The following is a 21,400-nucleotide window of genomic DNA, read 5'->3' on the forward strand; positions in this document are numbered from 1 at the left end:
TTTATGTCAGTTTTATCTTTTATTTGTGTTTTGTGTTCTACTCTGGTGCTGAAACATTGGGCCACGGGGGTTTTGCTGAAAGTTGCTGGTAGTCCAGGACTCGAGCACATACGCAGGATAGGGAGGTTGTTCAGAAATTATTGGGGGGAGGGCTCAAATGGTCTCAGTCCCTAGGTTCCTGCATATAGTTTATGTTAATATTTATTCACTAAAGTTTTTTTTCCGCGTATGGCAAAAATGTAATGTAGAAATAATTTTAATTAAAAAAGCAGTAGATCACCAGTACCAAAACAGAATACAAAATGCTTTTGGCACATCCCAGAATTTATGATGGCAAGCCGCCCTTTTGAAGTGCTCTTAATAATTTTTCTCACCCTGAATATAATTTGTTATTGGAATGATCTAGAATGGAAAAATAAACGAATGAGAAACAGAACAAAAAATAGATATGATGAAAAAAAAAAGTGACGTAAGGAAAAAAAATATTTCCTTATTGTTCTCATTACCTCTTAGTTAGACGGAAGATTAAAGAAAAAAATCCACGAATCATTATACACGTGCGCGATGTAATCATTAAAAAACCATTTTCTATTAATTGCCTTAGACTGAGAAAAGATTATCTGAGAGATCCAGAAATCATTTTGAAGTACAAGGCTATGGAGCTTTTCTACCAGTCAGTGTAAGTTAAATTCAATTTGTTTTTATGCATTAAATTCTTTGGTATACATTTGTTTAGCATTCGGTATATAATATTGAAAAATATAAGAATATCAGTATCAAACTCCTTCAGCTCTGAGCGTTATTTTTTTTTGGAATTTTCAATATATTTTCACATTTTTGATACCGATAATTTTCAGCAAATCATTGTATTTTCTTGAAATTATCAATTTATTATTTTTTGTGAAGAAATAATTCACTTCATTCAATAGTTTTCAGCAAAATTGATATGCAGAGTGCAATATCTCCCAGGATTTCATTGCTAAATTTTATGTAATAAATCACATTTCGACATGCTATGCTCCAGGGGAATAAAAAATATCACGCTGGCCGAGAATCCCACTTGGATTGATTACAAAATCTTAACTCTCGGTTGCTGAGCGGAGAGAAACAAATATACGTCAGTCTAACAAAGGAAAGGGGCCCAAAGGTGACGTCTTCAAAACGTTTTTCACCACTGATTCTACTCAGTTAAATGTAGTATACACAAAAATATGAAAAAATCCGGTGGAATTATCATTTGTCCCTAAAGAAATTGTAAATATATTAATATTTTAAACGTCAAAAGAAGCCAAGAATGACTACAGATCCCGCAACCCTAGAGTGTTAGAGTGAGGTCATTCAAACAACACATGATCAAGTACATCGCATACAAAGAAAGAGAAATAGCTAGTATCTGGAACAGAGAAGCTGGAGGAATGAAAGGAAAATATGTTTTTTATAGATATCCACCAAGAAGCGGAAGAGGCAATTAGTAGCCGACTGTAACCATTTTCAGTAATTTTTTGTGGCTTTAATAATTGCATTCCGCTGCTAATTTTACTTGTTTTCATGTGTTTCAGGGTGAGATGAACTTACTTAGACTTTTTCATGATTTTTTGAGGACTTGGGTCCCTTTCTTTCGTCAAACGAGTCAAAAAGTAATTTGGTAATCAATCCAAGTGGTATCCTCGGTCAGCGTGATATTTTTTATCCCCAGGAGCGTAGCATGTCGAAATGCATTATAGGAGTTTTATATTTCCCTCGTGTTTGCCTTATTCGCTGGTGATTTCTCTGAGTATTATTAGACAAAGTTTTTCTATTTACTTCCTCTTTCATTAAAAAGAACACCCTGAAATTTCAACTTTAAGTGCTGCCCAGTTATGGTAACTCGTGGGAAAATTGGCCTAAATTGGTTCACGGGAAATTTCGTGGCGTTTGTGGGAAATTTTGAGAGTTCATCAAACAAAAGAATTTTAATAGAAAAAAATATATATATATAAATGCGTAACAATGTGTATGTGTGTGTGTGCTTTTGTAGTGTAAAATACTTGACTGCATATTTCCACCGATAGATGGCAGCACAATTTTCAGAAGGTGTGGGAAAAATTTAGTCAAAAGGGAATTTCGAGGGAAATTTTGCTTGCGAGGTTACCATCACCGGTGCTGCCCTCTGATGAAAGCCTCAAAAGTTCATCACTTTCAACTCAAAACTTACATAATTCTTTAACTCAGGGTCAAACTCAATGGAGTTAAAAAAAAATAGTTCTGCAGTGAGAAAAAAGTAACCCGCACATTTGTGCATGCGAGGTCTGAAGAATATTCAAGTTATTTAGAGCCCCAGAAAAAAAAAATACGTGTTTTTTTTTTTCGAATTTCAGAGTTTACTGTCAGGTATCAGATAAATAATTATGTTCGATGAGGTAACTGATCAGAATTTTCTCTACATATGGATTAATAATACTTGAAAAACAGTGAGTCACACTTATCTTAAGCTATCGGATTACGTTTAAAACATTAATATATATAGAAGAAAATTTCGATTTTTTTTTTCATTTTCATTTTTTATAGAAGCCACATTTCTTGAGATTCCAAAAAAATGCCTTGCTTTGTGTGTATGGCAATTAGAACCGAAGTTGCGCGAAGTTTAGTGCTTCGTTTTTACATACAAGTAATCTGTGAATAAAAACTTTAAACGCGTTTTACGAAGAATGCTATTTTTGACATTTTACTTGAGTTTGAAACATGATTTTTAAAAATCTATTGATTGTATCATTAAAATTTTCTAATATGATATTAAGTATTACGTACATTTGTCTAATTACAGTGTTTTATAGACGAAATGTAGAAAGAAATTTCAAAAATAAAAAATTCACACTTACATTAACAGATTTGGGTGTATAACTTATGAACATACTATACAATATCGTTTAAATTTTCATTCATAACCTGCACCATCATTAACTTAATGTTTGCTGTGTAAAAAAAACAAACCATTTCGTTCATAGAATTTTTGCAATTGTGTTTCGAATATTACATGGATTTTGCTAAAATTTGACGTAAAAATGGTTGATTTGAAAAAAAATTGCATAGTCACAGTATAAAATTTATCGTTGTTTTCACCATTTTGAGACCCTTTCTATCAAAAAATGTTATTGAAGGTCACCTCAGCACCATTAAATAGGGTGCCCCAAATTGTTTGCACAGCGGATATGTCTAACCGTTGACTGTAGAAACATACAGTACTTTCAACTACAAATAGTTTTCAAATGACGTGCAGTTACTTGAAATCACAAAAAACTTATTTCAGGGGTCGTATACATGAAAGAAAGAGAGAAAGAAATTAACTTTTTATACAGTCTCGGCGTGTTTATAAACACAATAAAAAGTTGTTGCCGCGATTTCTGAGGCCAACAAAAAAAAAATTGCACGTTTCTCAGTGCAATATTCGAATTAAAAAATCGGAGCAAGGTTGGGAAAGAACATCATGAAGTAACGCAGAAGCTAATGTTATGCTGTTTTCCCCCCTCCCACTTTTCTTGCAATTTGTAAATTCAAATATCTCAGCGATTACCCCTGGTTTAGAGGTTTGAAGGGGGGAGGGGGGAAATATGGATTACATTCATCGGATATTCATATTTACTTTTCTCATTCGGTTGCAGGCCAGTCAAATTAGCGTACGATGAGTACGATCCTTCTGTAGACAGCGGCAAACCACCAATCATCTTCATTCACGGACTTCTGCAGAATCGAAAATCATTCGAAGAAGCCATCGTTTTGCTTTGCGAAAAAACCAAAAGAAAGGTGCGTATTTTGGGTGTCTCGTGTTTCGATAAAAATTTCATCAAAGTTAAGGACGAGTCATTTAATAATTATGACATAATATAAAGACGTACCACATAAAATAACTTTCCCGTATTGCAGGCATCTGCAGCTATAACTAATGAACGAAATGAAACCATATTTCCTACACAGACTGTGGAACGCATGATGGATGAATTCCACAAAAAAGAAAAATAATAATAATAATAATAAAAATAAATAAAAATGGTACCAAAAGTTACCGATAGGGGAAATTTTGGTACTGCTACTTAACCGTATATGCACCTCGTACACATTTCCTGCGGAATTTCTAACTTATTGGTGCATGCAAGAGTGAATCTGTGTTCTGCGCGAATGCGTGGACCTAACCTATTCATGTCGCCAGAATTGTGCTGGTACCGGGTTCTACTGGTGCTGCCAATTTGCTTATCTAGATTAATCATGCATATTGCCTAGAGAGTACGTGACGGCAGCACTGCTCATTCCTCTTAAAAAGGGGAGAACGAACGTTTAGTCAGTTACAGTTATTTGATTGACAGTTGATTTGTGCAACTTTTTACCGGCCAAATTAAGAATTGAACAGATTTTATAAATTTCTAGAAATATCAACCATAAAATTCATGAAGAAAAAATTTCCTATATGTTTTCTCTGGACTTGCCCAAGCCCATAGAAACGACAATAAAATTAAAAACGAAAAAAAAATATATTTTCTTCCTTAAAAATAGAACATTTAAAAAATTTTAATTTATGACATAAGTGCTGAAATGAATTGAATTTTAGTTTTGCGTAAACTTCGGAAAATCTCACTTTCAGGAAAAAAAAGGTAATACGTCATGTAAGAATTTTTCTTTCTTAATGAATAAAAACGATGTGTGTTCCCAATTGGGAACATTGGCCGTAAAAAGGTTTAATATACGTCCTACCTCATCTTAGCGAGCTCTACTTCTAAAGCTGTTCTGCACTAGACCAGTGGTGCGCAAACTGTTTTAAGCACGACCACCTTTAAAAAAAAAAAAAAAACCCCAAGATCTCTTACATAGGCTGACCATATGGCTCGGTTTTCTGGGACATTCTGATTTTTTTCGTCAGTAAACGTGCTGTCCCGAAAGACCTTTTCAGAACGCTTGTTTCGATTTTGGTTAGGCGATATTGACGTCCAAAGATATTCAGTTTTTTTTTAAATATTTAATAAGTATTTACTTTGTTTTTTGATGTAAAGTACATGTCCCTTATGCAAGATTGAAGCGTAGCGAGGTGCATGGTCCTTGATTATCGTATACAGGGTGATTAAGAAAGAATCATCCGATTTCAAAATAATTCTACATCGACCATTAAAAAATTGTTCATAGAACGTAGACACATTTCCTCCGTGTATTCGTATATTACTTATCATTCTCTATATTCAGTGTTTTCAATTTTTAAGAAATATACAATTTTGAAATCGGGTGATTCTCTCCAAGTCACCCTGTAAAAGTACTAATTTGATACCGTTCCCCGCATGCCGGAAGCACGAATGTACAAATTTTCTTTAACAGCTGTTTGAATCCTTTTCTTTTGCTATCTAAACCGATAATATTGATTATTGTAGAAGTAGAATTTGTTATAATTACATTGTCTGATTCATGGTAATTAGCTCAACTGAATAAACTCATTCTTTAGTTTTGACATATTTTTAAATAAAAAAGAATGAAAAATCATGAATTTATTATTTGGAAATTTTTATTTTTTGTGGGGTCGCGACCCACGGATTGTGCACCACTGCACTAGACAGTGTAATGCCGAGGCGTCTCTTAGGGAATTTAGGAGGAGGCTTCGTAATCTGCATAAAGGTCCATTGTAAGTAACTAAATTACCTCGAACGCTGAATCGGATTCAATTTTTTTTTAATTTCAGGTTTATGCTTTGGATTTACGAGGCCATGGATCGAGTCCTTATTCGAAAGAATACAACATTTTCTCTCTTGCTGCAGATGTTAAACTATTTATCGAAGAGAAACAATTGGAAAAACTCACTTTCGTGTGCAATAGTTTCTCATGCAGAGTAGCCGCGGTCATTGCAAATCATCAGGTGGATATGTGAGATTCATGTTTTATTTTAAAATTAGGTGTATAGTTTGTATTTTTGTTTTAATTTACGCATATATACAGTGGCTATGATCGATATGATAAATTTATAAAGGAAAAAAACAAATATCATTGAAATCGGGGGAAAAAAGATTTCTTATTTTAATAGGTAGGCTGTGATGCTTCTAATTTCGTCTTTCATCCGACGTATATTAAGGTAAGTGAGGGTAATATGGCCATGCTAAGCTTCAGTGATATTTGCTGAGATCTGTATAATGGATTTTGAAAAACAAATTATGTTAAAAATACCTTCGAAGAGTTGTTAAAAGAAAAAAATGATGATCGATGGTATTGACCACAACGGAAAATATAAAAGAAATACTATTTTACAAAGAGTCTACCTCCTACCCCCCCACCCCGCATTCATTATCGTGCCATCCCTCACTTTTCATGTGTCTCTAATGACAGAATTTTATACAGATTAAAATAAAAAAAAGGAATGCAGTTAAAGCATCAAAAACTGCACGTCATAATTAACGAACCGGAGTTGTGTAATAATGGAACCTGAGGAAGAAATACAAATGGTCGTAAGAAAATAACAACGTGATTTTCCGAGTGAGCAAAACTCTACCTGTATCCAAACAAATATTTACCCAGCATAATAACATCGAATTTCGAATTAATTTCGAAATAATAAAAAAAAAAATACAGAAAATTATCGATATCACCACCAGACAATCATGAATTGTAATCTAGTTAGTATCTTTTAATAAGTTAGTTAGTATAAGTTATCACACAAGAATATAGGCAGTATCTAATGAATAACTATGAATTGATGAAGAATAAGTAAAACTGATGGATTTTTCATTAATGTATACTATAATGCAAAATGAAACGTTAAAGACGTTAAAAAAAAATAGTACTTTTGATATGAAGCACTCGTGAATGGTATGAGTAAAGAGATTAAATAACATTAACATTTTCAACATTCATTTTCATGCTTTTCATTTTCTTTTTTAGCCAGGTCTGATCGAAAAACTCGTCTTCACGGAAATTTTTCCTTACTCCAAAGACGACAAAAGAATGAAGTACTCAGTGAGGTTGTACGAGAAGATGACGCAGTTTTTAAAAACGTGTCACTCAGTGGAAGACATTGGACCTACCATAGATAAATTCTCTTCCTTGATAAATACAGGAGATATCGTAAGTCAATCATCTCATTAAATTGCAAGGGGGGGGGGGCAGCCATAGAATTATCGAGGCAATACTCTTGTCAACAAGAACGTCTTTTCCACCCATTTGAAATGGATATGTAATGTAAGTGTGATAAATATCGATAATCTGCCATAATAGCAGATGCTTACCAATCGTCTTGGTAAGTTTGATAAATTTATCACTTTTAATGGCAAATGTTAATACACACAAGCGTCATTGGTAAATTTGATAAATACGAAAATAATTATCCCTTTTCCCGGCGATTATGAATAATAACCAAGTGTCGTTGGTAAATTTGGACTAGGGTATTATGCATAATCATAGATGAAGGCGATAAATTTCCAAGTACAGTATTTATATCAAATTCATCAATTACACTATGCCGTAGTTTGGTGAATTTGATAAATATGAAAAAAAAAATCCAAATGAGTCTCTAGTATATGTGATGAATATAGCGGACCCCAAAATAGTGATAAGAAATTCTACGATAGCACCTCGATATAATGATACAATACATGCATGAATTATAATGTATAGTACAGTGAAATCTGTCTAAGAGACGGACACTGTATGAGACGGAAACCTGTCTAAAACGGATCATATACCGTATATAGTCTTGTGAATAATTAATGCTTTTTCAATCAGAGGAAACCTCTTTAAGATAGAAACTGTCTAGCGCGAAAACGGAAGTCATATTTAGTCTATATGTAGATACAAAACCGCTGAAACGGAAAGAATTTTTGGGCAAGTGCAAGTTTTTGTCCTTAGGATGGGAAGAAAGTTAAGTCGTTCTGATCTCCCCTCTGTTAGGCGAACTCTTTCAATTCTTGCAAAAACGACGAATGTTTCTTATCTATCTGAACTGGTTCTGGGCGTCGGGCTTGAGAGGAAGCGGGTTTACTATTCGAAATTTAGCAAAAGCTTGCTTAGTATTGCATTTATGATGGAAATGGCGACTTTTGTTAAAAACACTCCTATTTCTTGGAAAAAGGTTGATAATTTCGGGATAGTAATACGCGAGGAAGACTGAATTACTGTTCACAATCTAGTGAAACCGCGTTTTAGCTACTGCAGAGATTTTCATTCAGTGCAGAGATGGCCACCAGCAACAAGAAACGCGTATTGAATTGAACACAAAAATGGAGTTCGTAGAGGCGTAAAATAAAAGCAGAATTTTTAACTTAGTGTTACAGATATGTAGAATCTTTCTTTCACAAATAATATTAGTTGTTGATTTCATTGTCATTGGTTTTTTAAAAAGGTATTCAATTTATCAATTTATGTTTTAAATGTAGTGAAACCTCGCTAGAACGATACTCAATATAACGATATCTTTTACTACGATAAATCCCTCTACAATGATATTTTTAGGAGATTTTCGAAACCTCTTTAAAACGATATTTTTTGTATTTTGCTCAAAATCGTGTTGAATTTTAACTCCGTCACTTGTTCTCCTTCTTCTGGAGGCATCCATCAATATTTTACACTAAAAATCACCAAAAGCTAAAGCAAGTTATTGGTAATTTGACTTTCTGTGTAAGACACAGTGTTTAAGTGCAATGCAGTAAACTTCTTTACAAGGGGCAATGCACCTTAGTGAATTTATATAAAATAAATTAATCAATTACAATTTTTTGCGGCATATAAATACATAAAAGCGCATCTTCTGATGGTATTAACAAGGTTGCGATGTAGAAAAGATGAAAACAACAACAACATAAATTTGATCACGCGCGTAAGGATAATTTTGCCTCTCGATATAACGATACCTCTCTACAACGATATTTTTTCTTGGTCCGCAGACTATCATTATATCGAGGTTTCATTGTATTAAAAGAAATTAATTTTTGAGAAAAGTAAGTGTTTATTCCATTGCTATTCAGGAGAACGTTTTATATTGAAGTTCAACTATTAACGTATTAAATATGAAATTTCTAATGCATAGTTATTTGAAACAACAAACATGAAAAAATTCCAAAAAAATAATACGCATGTCTCTGTTTAACACTCGTTGTTTATAGAAGTTAGAATGATGTTCTCAAATTTTAAGTTTCGTAAACGATAGAAATAAATCATGCATATATTCATATGTGCATCTCTATAGAAAGGAAACCTGTCTGGAACGGAAAGTAATTTCAGACTCTTGACCTTCCGTTTTATACAGGTTTCACTGTATATCATATATTCCGATTTATAATGTTTGCCAAAGACGCTTGGGAACTATGCATAACTGCCAGTACGTTCATGTAAGACTATGCGTAATCGCCGGTAAAAGTGATAAATTTAGGGATATTTATCTAACTAACTAAAAAATGCTCGATGTTTATACATAATAACCGGATTCATCACATTTATCACGTAACAGATACACTGAATGCATTCTGCTTTCCCATGTTTTCCAGTCTATCGATTTGCTTAAGAAACAGATGCTCAAAACCGTGGCTCCTGATGAAAATGAAGGAATAAGACTCAAATTTGACATAGAACTTTGTGATTCACTTTTCAATGGGAAATTTACCTTGGAACCTCTAGATGTACACACGGGGCCCGCACTGTTTATTTATGGCGAAGCTGGTCTTGAACTTCTCAAGTGAGCAAACATCAGTTTACTTGTCCATTAATTGCAATCATAATGTAATTTATTTAAAATTTTAGTAAATAGTTAATTTGAACACACAGAATACGCAGGTTATACATAGGATGTATAAAGTCTTAACCCTTATAAACCATTTATCTCTTTTGAACCGTTAGTAATAGGAACATACTTTTGATTAGAAAAAGTATCTAATTAACGTGCCTATTTTAGATAGGTGATTCATTTCCCTAAAGGCTGCATACATTGAGCGCCCACTTTATTATGACTACCTGGTTAGTATTTCATTGGGCCACCTTTTGCTTTTAGCGTTGATTCTTCTTGGCATGGACTCTAGGAGATGTTGATAGGTCGTTTGTTCCGCAATTTGCTGCAGTTACCGTTTTGTGTCTTTTACAATTCTGGAGACTCTCGGTGCCACTCGAACATTCATCAGTCGTTGAAAACCCCAAGTTGCACGTTAAGAGCCGGTTTATTGTCTAACAGTCCCATTTCTTTCCAGTTTAGCCTTTAAACGGTGCTCTTGAACATTTCGCATACATGGCAGCTTCGCTGATATTCGCGCCATGACTCCAAGCTCCCACAATCATCCCACGTTCCAAGTCCGTCAAATCACGTTTTTTCCCCATATCCTCACAAATAATTCATCTGTACCAAATAGATCTCAAATCTGTCTCAGGAACTGAACGTCTTTCCTTTTTTACACTAGTCTAGCCCTTTGGCGGCAAAAGTGTGATACCATAGCTCATTTGCTTAAAACTAGCAGGTGGTCATATTAAAGTGGCCGATCACTGTATATGTACTTAGATACAAAATTTAATTTCTTATACAGACCCCGTCCTCTAACTTCAGATAAACAAAGTATGTCTGTATGCACTGTGTCTTCAAAGTAAAAAAAAAAAAAAAAAAAAATCCATGTTTCTAAGTAATATTAGATGAGATATTTTTTTTTAATTCAAAAAATCGCTGAAAATGGAAGAAAGAACAGCATATACAAATACAAATACAACGCCACAACAGGTAAAATGCCATCGAGGTGGCCGAGAAAAAGATGCCCATAACAAATATGGATGTCATATATTTCAAAAATAAATATATCGATATTGTCGATCTATAAATATATCGAATCCTTCTCGATATATCAAGCGACAAAATCGACAAAAAAATTTGAAACATCCTTTAGCACTTTCAGTACACCAAAACCTTTATAACGTCCGAGATGCCCCTTATCTTTCAATCAAAAATGTCTCGGGTAATATTACATTAAAAAACACGGATTTCTTTTGTTGGGCTCAGGGAAAAACAGGGCAATAACTTTCTAATTGGATTTAGAGGCAAAGATGAAAAATTAAAAATTTTGTATCGAAGTGTGTGTGTACATATACGGCTGCTAGGAGAATAAATGATATCTAAAATGGGCACGTTTGTTAGATACTTTTTCTAATTGAAAGTATGTTTCTATCACCAACGGTTAAAATGATCAAGATGTGTAAGGATAAGACTTTACATTTTGTAAGACACACAGAAAGCGTGTGTGTAGAAATATTAAATGAAGAAACATATGAATGTGTGTGAGATGTACCATTTTTTTGGTCATCTACAATACAAATGTGTTTTAGTGTCAGTTAATTTGCTTTAGCTATGATTTCTACTGGCTGTCCTAAATTGTTTGCACAGCACATATCCCTGCAACCGCTGACTTTCTAAACACACTTTCAATAACAAAAAGTTTTTAAATGAAGTGCACTGACTTAAAATCTCAAAATTTGCTTGGGGGGGGGGTGTACATAAAAAAATAGAGAAATTACCTTTCTATAAGTCCCCGTGTGCTAAAACTTCAAATAATTAAAACGTAAATCTAGCTCTGAAATGTCATTTGTAAAAAATGGCATATTTTGAAATGCAATATTTATCGAGATATTAAATAATACTCACTATGTTTTGACAACTTATCACTGTGTTGGCAAGTTTTCATTGACTCAAAAGTTGCCAGTTTTAGGGACTGTACACAAATAAAATGAACTCAACCGCTTTATTTTTTTTATTCACAATAAATTAAGATTACATTTTCTGACAATCACAAAATTTTTACAACTTTGTGTTTTGAAGTTTCTATGAAGCACACCCTCAATCATTGGTGACAAATGATGAAAACTTCAAAGTCAAATATATCCGTTAAAATACTGCATTTAAAAATATGCAATTTTTTTTTGTAAATGACTTCTCAAAGCCGCATTTACGTTTCGAAAAGTTTTTTGGAAGTTTTAGCGCAGAAGGTCTAAATAAGAAGTTATTTTTTCTATGTTTTTGTGCATAACGAGAACTAGGAAAGTGTGAGATATTCTGAATAACCACACGTCAAATCAACTTTTTGTAACTAAAGTTAATGGTTGCAGAGATATCCGCTGTGCAATAAATTTGGGACAGGCTGTATGTAAGCACATATATAGATAGAGTGAGACAAACTTGACTGCAAATTACAGAGCATCGTTTTCTTTTCTTCAACAGGGATAAAGATGACCCGTCACTTAAGATTTATTTCCCGAATGTAAAAATTGTCGGCATATCTGGAGGAACACATTTGTTGATTGCAGAGAAAGCCAAAGAGTTTGTTGAAGTCGTGGAGGAATTTCTGTCGGAGTAAAAAAAAAACCCGTCCAAACGTTTTTTCTGAGAGAAGGCATCAGTAATATGTTGGAGAAAATTGCCTGAAATATCACGAACTACATAAAGCAAATTACGTTGAATTCTTTATACTGCTTCAAAATTATGTTATCCAACCGTTAACAAATTTATCAATTTGTACTTTTTTCGGTATTTGCATTGACCATTTGACAGTGGATTCCATAAAAAAAAAATACTAATGCCAAGTCGGTTTCTTGATTTGTTTTTCTTCGTGTAAAATTATTATTTCTTCTTCTTGATGTAAAAATATGTTGATTGATGCAGCGCATAGTACATGTGAGTGTTAATAGTGTTTCAGTGGAATTGTGTAATTTCGATGAAAAAATGTTGATAAATCGATTTTGACTGTAGGTGCAATGCACATGAACAAATATTTCAGAGGATTACTTTTGATAATTATTTAATGTATCAAGTTATCAATTTATGAGAAATCATATGTAATTGCAAATTGATTGACGAATATCTCTAATAAGAATGAGTCTACGACAATTCAGCTCGAGACAATTAAGCACCGACGATTCAGTTCGGACAGTTCAGTGCTATTAGAAATTGGATGTTCTAAATTTCGACAGATTTCGAACGTGCCTCTTTGTACTCTATGAACCAAGCGTTTCCACAGAATGTAACCAAAGAAAAATTTTTCCATTTCTAGCAGCGTTTATGGTTTCGTTTAGTTAAATTAGAGCAGTGCATCTTTGGTCAAGAAAATTCAAAGCGTCGTAAAAGAGCTGTGCACACTGTAAAAACAATTATTGAAATAGTTTAGAATTACGAGAATCGAATATCAGATGAATTTCTACGAGGAATAGCACATGATTTTCAGCTGCAAGTATAACAACTACTTTTTATGACATGGTGATACATTTTTTATTACGACGACATATTTTTGTACAAAAAAAAAAAAAAATTCTAACCACACCTTATTCTCAAAAATCATTTCAAAGCATTTTGAAAGTATGCCAGTCCTAAGTCTGGCTCCCCAGCGCGACCCAACCAGCAAGGGTAAAAGGCTTATATACCGGGAGGGACAGAGCCTGGGTCGTGTCTAGTCTGTCGGAGTCCTAAGTCTGGAAAAAAAGTGGGAAGGGCATTGTTATTTACAAAACGCAAGAACTGCGCTGAATCGTCGGTGCTGAATTCTCCCGCGCTGAATTGTCGCAGTGCTAAATTGTCTCGCGTTGAACTGTCGTGACAAGGATAATGTGGCATGTAATTTCTCTTCTCTCTCCTCTCATTGTGTTTTAAGTCTTCCTTTCATTCTAGGTCTTTGTTTTCTCTCCAGGAAAAATATTTTTTTCCTTCAGAAAACACAATAGTTTTTCTTTTTTTCCCCTTCATCGTAATTTTATTTTTCCCCCCCTTAAAATCACCAACATCACATTAAGACGATTCACCACCAACCACCGCTGAAAACGATGTACTTAAGCGCAAGAATTTTCAAGGCATATACAAGATTTCGATTTATATTACATAAGCAGTCGGTAAATAACTTCCCTCCAAAGCACCAATTCTGTAACATGCATTTCGTAAGAGATACGTTTCCAGGATCCAGAAATATCTTCACTAGTGCTACTAATAAAAAAGACAGGTCAGTGTGAAAATTTCATTGTGTTTACACATCATAGCTATTTGTATATTCGTAAGATAAATGGGTATTGAAGCCACTCTAATAATGATATGGAATATTATATGTTCAGAATTAGATGTCAAAAAAAGATATAAAAATATTTTATACTTCAACGAATCGAACATTATGAGCAGGGCCTGTTCCTCACAAGTCCGGGTTTTGGACAAATATGAATTTTTGGGGCCCTCTTATATGTAGTTTTGTTTGATGCAGAGGCGAGCGCAAGGGAAGGGGAATGTGGGCTGTGAATAAAAAACAAAAGGCCAATTTTGACACACTGAAAAATTTTGGGCATTTTGGGATCTGGGTACATGCCCCGTTTGGCCATGCGAGGAGCAGGCTCTGATTACACGTGTATATCATTGTATGCATTGAGTATTCTTTCGCAAGTTTGTATATCAAAAAATTAAAATAACATTCAAATTCATCAAATTAAAAAAAAAATCTAAAAATAACTTTGCAAACTAATTTTGGCATCTTGAGTTCAAAAAATTTTGTCGTGTATAAAAAGTATCTGTTTCGTGATTGCTTCCTGAAATTTATTCCGTCAAATGGTTGATAAATTTACCATTTACCATGGTTGATCTCTGCAAAACCAATTACGATTTATGGCTTTATTAAGTTCCTGATCAATTCCTAATAATGACAGTTCACTTTTCATAAGCGGTAGTGAAATATTCTGAAAATTATTCTGAGAAGAATTTGTCATGGGCTGAAAGGAATTAAGGAAATTATTTGAACAAAGAAGGATCAACAAGCATTACGGTTATTCTTATTTTACTGCTTTATGTCCAAAACTTTTTCAGCATACAGTAGTAATATAATACAGTTGGTTTCCTGTGGTTTCCAACTTCGAGGCACGAATGCGAGACGATCTCCCCTTTAAAAAGTCTCTCCGCAGAGAGCAACAGACTTACAAAGATACACATATTCGATCATTACACTTCACTCATAGTTAGAAAACCTGATTGCAGATGGCGGCAGTACACATATTAAACATTACACAGAAACAAACTTTACGTCAGGTACAAATACGTACACGCACGATCAAACATGTACCAATTCATTAGAAGTGTTGGCACAGGAATGTGGACGAGGTGCATGTGTGGTCTACGGCATCCCGATATGCGATTGAAGGTTCAAACCAATATAAATACAGTAAATAACAGATACAGAAATACATATAAAATTCAATAGTTGTTATCCTGATTATTAAGGAAAAAAAAAAGCGAATATGCAACGTGCGATATACGGAAAAGCGTCGTATAGTCACTCCACCTTTGCTCCATTCCAGTATTTCATGAAGTATCAAACGTACCAGGGAGCGGGGATTATAATTCCGGATATATTACATGATCCTATGGGATATCGCTGAGCAAGAACGCGATCATAGACTCGAACGTCTGGGGGGCGTGAAGATGATTTCTAGGAGCATATGATGTTGATGATATCAGTTTATATATACACAATATGCATTATATCAGTCAGCACCGCCTTTGACGCTGGGAGTGACACCCTCGCCGCCCATGGGGGTCGTGATGCTTTAATTCAGCGCTTCTCAACGTTTTTTTTTAACTCGTTTACATGGCGGAGGACCACCCTCGTAGGCCATTTTTTTTTTAATTTATTCATCAAATTTATTGGTTTATTTTATTATTCTGGAGCAGCCATGGATTCCCCTGACAAGTGTACATGGAGGGTTTCACCATCGAGCCTCTGCGGCGGGGTCAACATCGAATGCAAGGAAATCACGTGACTCGGTGAAAACACAGTTCTTGCACAGTATTCCCCAAAGTCTGATCGATAACCTCATCAGATCCATGGCAAACAGGTGTGCAGCAGTCTTAGCTGTTCGAGGAGACCACACGCCCTATTAAAACTCATGCATCATGTCTAAACAGTACTTTTTTTTTATCGTTTACATGTAACCAAATTGTTGCCCTAAATCATCTTTTCATGTTTTTTCCATATTTTCAAAGAATTAAAGCTTAATTCCAAATTTTTTTACGTCTTTTTTCTGTATTGCGCATTGATACGCGTGTACTATCCATTGTATGCCAATACGTGGCTGTCTCGCACGGTTTTCTTCACTTTTTTGCTTGCTCCCCTACTTGTTTTGAGCAGTGTATATTATTCGAAGCAGTAGATCAAACAAGGACCCCCGCCGGTAGACAGCGCCTTCACTTCCAACCCATCTCACTAATGGCAGTAAATTGCACTATAGCGATATGGCCAGAGTTGGTGTTTGGTGAAGTAGTAGATCAAACAATAAAACAATTATTTATTTAAAAATATAAACGAATTTAAAATAATACGGGATTTGGACGAGAGCAGGGATATGTACTAAGATGCGACCGACAAATATAAACAATAATAGCTCTTTTGCCAGACGTCCTTGACTTTGGATTTTCGTGGTGTTGCCAGAAAGATGAAAATAATTTTTTGTAAGTGCTGGGAAGACACTACAGGATAGGGAACTCACATCTGAAGATGTGAAAAAACTTTATTAAGAACTACTTGATTAAATCATTGATTTTACATTAATACCGGAATAATTTTTTTTTCATCAATTCTGGAATTTTCCTTCATTAATTCTGGAATTATTTCTTTCACTATGGATTCTAGTATATTGTGGGTTGTTGGTTTCATCTATTTGCTTACGCCACTGAGCTATAAGTAAACTGCTTTCCATACAGCTCAGTGGTTTACGCTTATTTAACTGTAATTTATGGAAATAAATAGAAAATAGTCGAGCTGCTGCCATCTGTTGGACTGTTGGAAATTTATAAAATTCTTGCAGCTATTCAATACTATATGACATGAATGTCTCTCTCCACTTGTTAATACAAGATATACAGAAGACTGGATGTTGTGAAGATATTTATTATTTGAGATGATGTTAATTTTTTTTTTTCGGGAGCCGAACCCGGGTCCCTCGATTGCCGGGCGAGTGCTCTGACCACTAAGCTACAGAGGAGATAGAGATTTTCCTTCGCTAGAGCGTATATATGCCGAACAAAACCGTGCAATAGACGGTGAAACCGATCAGCTAATAGCCCATGAGCTATTAGCTGATCGGTTTCACCTTCGGACAGAAAAATGTTCAATAGGCTTACTTTGCAACTTCAATCGCAAAATTTTGTTAATCTCACCCACAGAAGCTACGCCGCTTTTTGCCGTTCTCTAGCACCTTATCCCACCTTACAGGTTTCAAGCCTCGCATCATAATTACGTGTTTTGAATTTGCATGTATTCAATAATTCCACAAACTTGTGGGGCACATAGTACTAAAAAACTAAAGATTATAAACACAATTTTTATTCTTTTATGAAAAATGCTCATGATATTATTGAAAAAATGTTTTTTGTGTAAGGAACTGCCTATTCATTACACCACGTGCGACAAAAGTTATACAGAAAAAACAAGAGTCTCGCCGTTGTGAGATTTGTGTTCGTATTCATATTCGTAATTCACCAAAGAAATAATCTTGATCAACGCACTCTCCTAAGCTGCCATCAGTTCAAAAATAAAATCACTCAAGTATCTTTCCCTAGGCTGAGCGATGCCAAAGCTTGTGGGGGCTTTAAGGTTTAATATAATATCTAAGTTCAAGCCGCTGTGGTGGTCGAGTGGTTATAGTGACGGACTCGCGATGCGAGGATCCGGGTTCGAACCCCACAGTGGTGGTCGGCTGAAGTTGGTTTTCTGTGGTTCCCAACTTCAAGGCGCAAATGCGAGCCGATCTCCCCGCTAAAAAGTCTCGCCACAGAGAGCAACAGTCCTACAACGAAAAATCATTCAATCATAACACTTCACTCATAGTTAGAAAAACTGGTGGCAGATGGCAGCACTACACATAACAAGCATTACAGAGAAACAAAAAACTTCACGCACATTCCCGCATGTGACTCTACTGAACTGGCCACCGACGAGTCCCAATCTCCGAAAGATAGAAAGTGTGTGGGGCATATATATATAAATATACTTATATATAAATGTGAAAGTATATATGTATGCATGCATGTACGTACGTATATATGTCCTTTATAGAAAAGTACAATTTTAGACCGATCGTCGCCAAATTTTGCATGTATGTCAAACAGGACCGGGATTGAACCATAGGCTTAAAAGTTCGTTAGAGCAGGGCAAATACGCAAAATGGGTGAAAAACCGTCAGGCAACAATGATTCCTGGGCCCAACGCTTTCTTTCGGAATGTTTACTTTGGTTACCGTGGTTCTCAAACAATGTGTTTCAGACATGCATATGCCTGTACAATGGTTTGCCTCTCCTTTAATGCTGCCAGTGTAACAGCTTATTCCTTTGTAATGGTTTGTTACTTTTTCAATCCTCCCAGTAATTGAAGAAAACCCGGGGAGCGCCGGGTATTATTACTAGTGACTAATAAAGTCTACTCCAGTGGGCGGCAGTTCAGCTCAGTGAACGCCTCGAAATATGATGTAGAAACTGAATGGTATAATTTGGACCCACAACTCCTAAAACGTTTAGTTTTTTCAATGGAAAATTACTTGTTTGATATCGTTCAAAATAATTGGAAAATTATCAGTTATTAATTAATATGTTGTTTGACAGAAACTATAATGTATTTGATTATTCTATAATCTTTTCGGACAGCCTTCATTTTTGTTTTGAATTTTGGTATGAAAATGTTTTTTCTTTCAAATAAGTTGTTGAATGTCAATCGCATGTGGTCTGTAATACAAATTTTTTACACATTCATGCATTTATTTTCATTCTCCTGAATTTTTAATTTTCGCGTTTGTATATGAACTTCTGGGATCTAAGCATACTTTTATATAAGTACATACTGTTTGCTTTTTATATTAAAAAAATACTTTTGAAATTGCAAGTGTCAAAATGACGATATTGTACGGAGACGACTCCCGATATCCAGTGGAGGCGAATGAAGGAGAAACTTTTCTGGAATGCATACGCAACTGTGGGATTGATATCCAAGAGTATGGTAAAAAAATTTCATTTTTCTTGTGATTCTTGCTGTTATGCTAAAAGGATTTACGTTTGCGTGAGATAACGGTCAACGATCAACGGTCATGTGCCTCCTTTCATCACGACAAGATTATTCGAGCACAATATTGTTTTTTTCTCCTCATTCGATTTCCAGCTTAAACATTTACTTCACTGATTTGATTAGTTAGTTCAATGCGATTTATTGCAATTACGAAAAAGAAGATTTGTGACTAATTAACTTTTTTATTTAAACTAAGTCAAAGTTTAAAATTTTGTGTCAAAAATTTTGCAATGTAGAGTCTAAACTTCTGAAAAAAAATTCTCATAATTATAGACATTTTTAATGCAACGCTATCAGTATTTGAAATTTATTGTAAGTCTTAGATTATTTTTAAATATATTTTCTCTGTTATTTGTCTAAAATTTACCAAAAAAAAAAGAACTTTTAGTATAGACTATAATTTAAAATTAATGGTGCAAACGAATGCTCGCGACTGCTGTAATTAGTTCTTATATCAACATAATGTGTGAGGTTTACTCCCCACGTTTTATTTGGCAACATTAAAAAAATGCTGCTGTCTCCTAAATCAGAGCTTTTTTTCCCCTAACCTTTTATGCTCAGTGGATCCTTTGTGCCAATAACACGAATGCCAGGGATTATTCAGCACATAATAATTTAAGAACAATAAATTCATTTTATATCCTTATTAAACGTCACGGACCCCTTGAAATTTCTCAAACGACCCTGGTTAAGAATAATCATTCGTAATAATATCGTTTAATCTATACGATTTATGTTAAATGTGATTGCAATTGATTTCGTTTTCTTTCAATACAGGTATTTGCGAGGGAACAATGCAGTGTCTGACATGCGTATTAACATTTAATGAACACGATTTTCAAAAAATTCAGGCAGATAAAACAGAAGAAGAGGAAGGACTGTTGTTCCTTGCAGGAAAAACTCCTATGTAAGAGCACATTTTTGTAATCCATCGCACGAATCTGAGAATCTCAGTCTGCATTTCCAAAAGCATAAGGCCCTCAAGTTTTTCTCTCAAATTTCGTGAATATTTTTCTGCAATTTAACGAGAACTTCTAAGATTTGTTACTTATTATTTTTTTCGAGTTTTCACTTCAACAACATTTTTAAAAATCATTTTAAAAAAAACCACTTTAAAAAACATTTTCAAAAATCAATTTGAAAAACATCAAAATTTACCCATATTTTTTAACCATGAAATTTTTTCAAATAATTTTAATGAACAATCCTCTCAATAAAGCATATAAGACCCTAGTACTGAGACACACACAAAGTTTCTAGGGGAGTGGTATTATAAAAAAAGTTTCTCATCTAATCGAAAAATTTTTAATTGAAAAGACAAACTAAAATAATAAAAAAGTCTATATAAATTTTTTTTGTTTAGGTCAAGATTAGGTTGTCAAGTGACGATTAGAAAAGAATTTGATGGAATGGAGATTTTTATTCCATCCAACAGACCCTATGCAACAGACAAATGAAAGTCAATTCTTTCCATAAAAATTGGATGTTGTTGATTGTGTCAGCGAATAAATAAATTGTTGAGCTGAGGGGAGTACTCAGTGAAGGTAAAGGTGATCGCAAAAATTTCCTATGAGTATTTCTTCTGAATAAAGAGTTGAATTTATACATATGTTATCAGCTTGATGAAAAATGTGAATATTTTTGTGATTAACATTATTATTTCTACGCATTTCTTTTACATCAATGACTATTCTTTCTATTGCAACAGGGATTCGAATCATGTGTTTTCAGCAATTCATATGAATGCTTTTGAATTTGGAATTCTATCTGTAAGGGAAAAAACTTATCGAGAGATTAATTTTTTTTTCACAAATCCTAAGGTAATTTCATTGAGCTGTGTAATACTGGTAAAAAAAAAATTCTGAAATCAAGCAAATAACATCATCTGGAAAAAATTTCGAACCTCCGATCAACACAAACGTTTCATCGCATCCAGGGTACGATTTATATGATTGAAAAGAACCAAATATAACTTCTCAACAAGATATATATATTCTTGTTTGCCTATTTCTATTGTATTTTTTAAAGCCGGGGAGGGGGGGTAAATGACGGCCCGCTGCTTCCTTACAGTTTATCACATGGCTTCAATGAAAACCTGGAGGTATGATGAGTGTAACGAACGTCACAATCTCACATAATTTAGTTAGGTTCTTTAATATCCATATATCGATTGTTTTAAATTACAATTAAATTTTTCTCACATCTGAAATTGATAGATGCCGTGTAATTTATTGCCCATAACCCAAGGTGGCATATTATCCACACATGCAAATTTTCCTGCTTTGAGGAAACGAACCCGTTCTATACAAACCGCACAGGAAACTTCTAGTTTATACTTTTATATATCATCGATAAGGAAATAGTAAGGG

General features: G+C 34.3%; 2 protein-coding genes across 2 annotated transcripts; both read left to right on the top strand.

Annotated features, from left to right (window-relative positions):
* The first annotated feature begins 617 nt into the window (after positions 1-617).
* LOC149076499 (uncharacterized) lies at positions 618-12,543 on the top strand. Its single transcript, XM_089244074.1, has 6 exons — positions 618-679; positions 3,639-3,780; positions 5,693-5,866; positions 6,883-7,065; positions 9,480-9,667; positions 12,179-12,543. Exons 1-6 carry the CDS (start codon positions 657-659, stop codon positions 12,312-12,314), a joined length of 846 nt encoding a protein of 281 aa, XP_089100200.1. The 5' UTR covers positions 618-656; the 3' UTR covers positions 12,315-12,543.
* A 101-nt stretch (positions 12,544-12,644) lies between these two features.
* Positions 12,645-20,582, top strand: LOC149076500 (uncharacterized). Its single transcript, XM_089244075.1, has 4 exons — positions 12,645-13,943; positions 18,853-18,965; positions 19,809-19,938; positions 20,395-20,582. Exons 1-4 carry the CDS (start codon positions 13,771-13,773, stop codon positions 20,486-20,488), a joined length of 510 nt encoding a protein of 169 aa, XP_089100201.1. The 5' UTR covers positions 12,645-13,770; the 3' UTR covers positions 20,489-20,582.
* Positions 20,583-21,400: the final 818 nt, after the last annotated feature.

This window comes from Pholcus phalangioides, unplaced genomic scaffold (genome assembly GCF_987345545.1).
Source record: "Pholcus phalangioides strain wild (caught in Gottingen) unplaced genomic scaffold, Ppha-v1.0 ptg000015l_1, whole genome shotgun sequence".
Lineage (NCBI taxonomy): Eukaryota > Metazoa > Arthropoda > Arachnida > Araneae > Pholcidae > Pholcus > Pholcus phalangioides.

Coding starts and splice junctions, on each gene's coding strand:
- LOC149076499 (XM_089244074.1), top strand. CDS start 657: ATGGAGCTTTTCTACCAGTCAGT. Junction 7,066..9,479: donor TGATAAATACAGGAGATATC/GTAAGTCAATCA, acceptor CATGTTTTCCAG/TCTATCGATTTGCTTAAGAA. Junction 9,668..12,178: donor GCTGGTCTTGAACTTCTCAA/GTGAGCAAACAT, acceptor TTTCTTCAACAG/GGATAAAGATGACCCGTCAC.
- LOC149076500 (XM_089244075.1), top strand. CDS start 13,771: ATGTACTTAAGCGCAAGAATTTTCAAGGCATATACAAGATTTCGATTT. Junction 13,944..18,852: donor GCTACTAATAAAAAAGACAG/GTCAGTGTGAAA, acceptor TGAAATTGCAAG/TGTCAAAATGACGATATTGT. Junction 19,939..20,394: donor CTTGCAGGAAAAACTCCTAT/GTAAGAGCACAT, acceptor TTTTTTGTTTAG/GTCAAGATTAGGTTGTCAAG.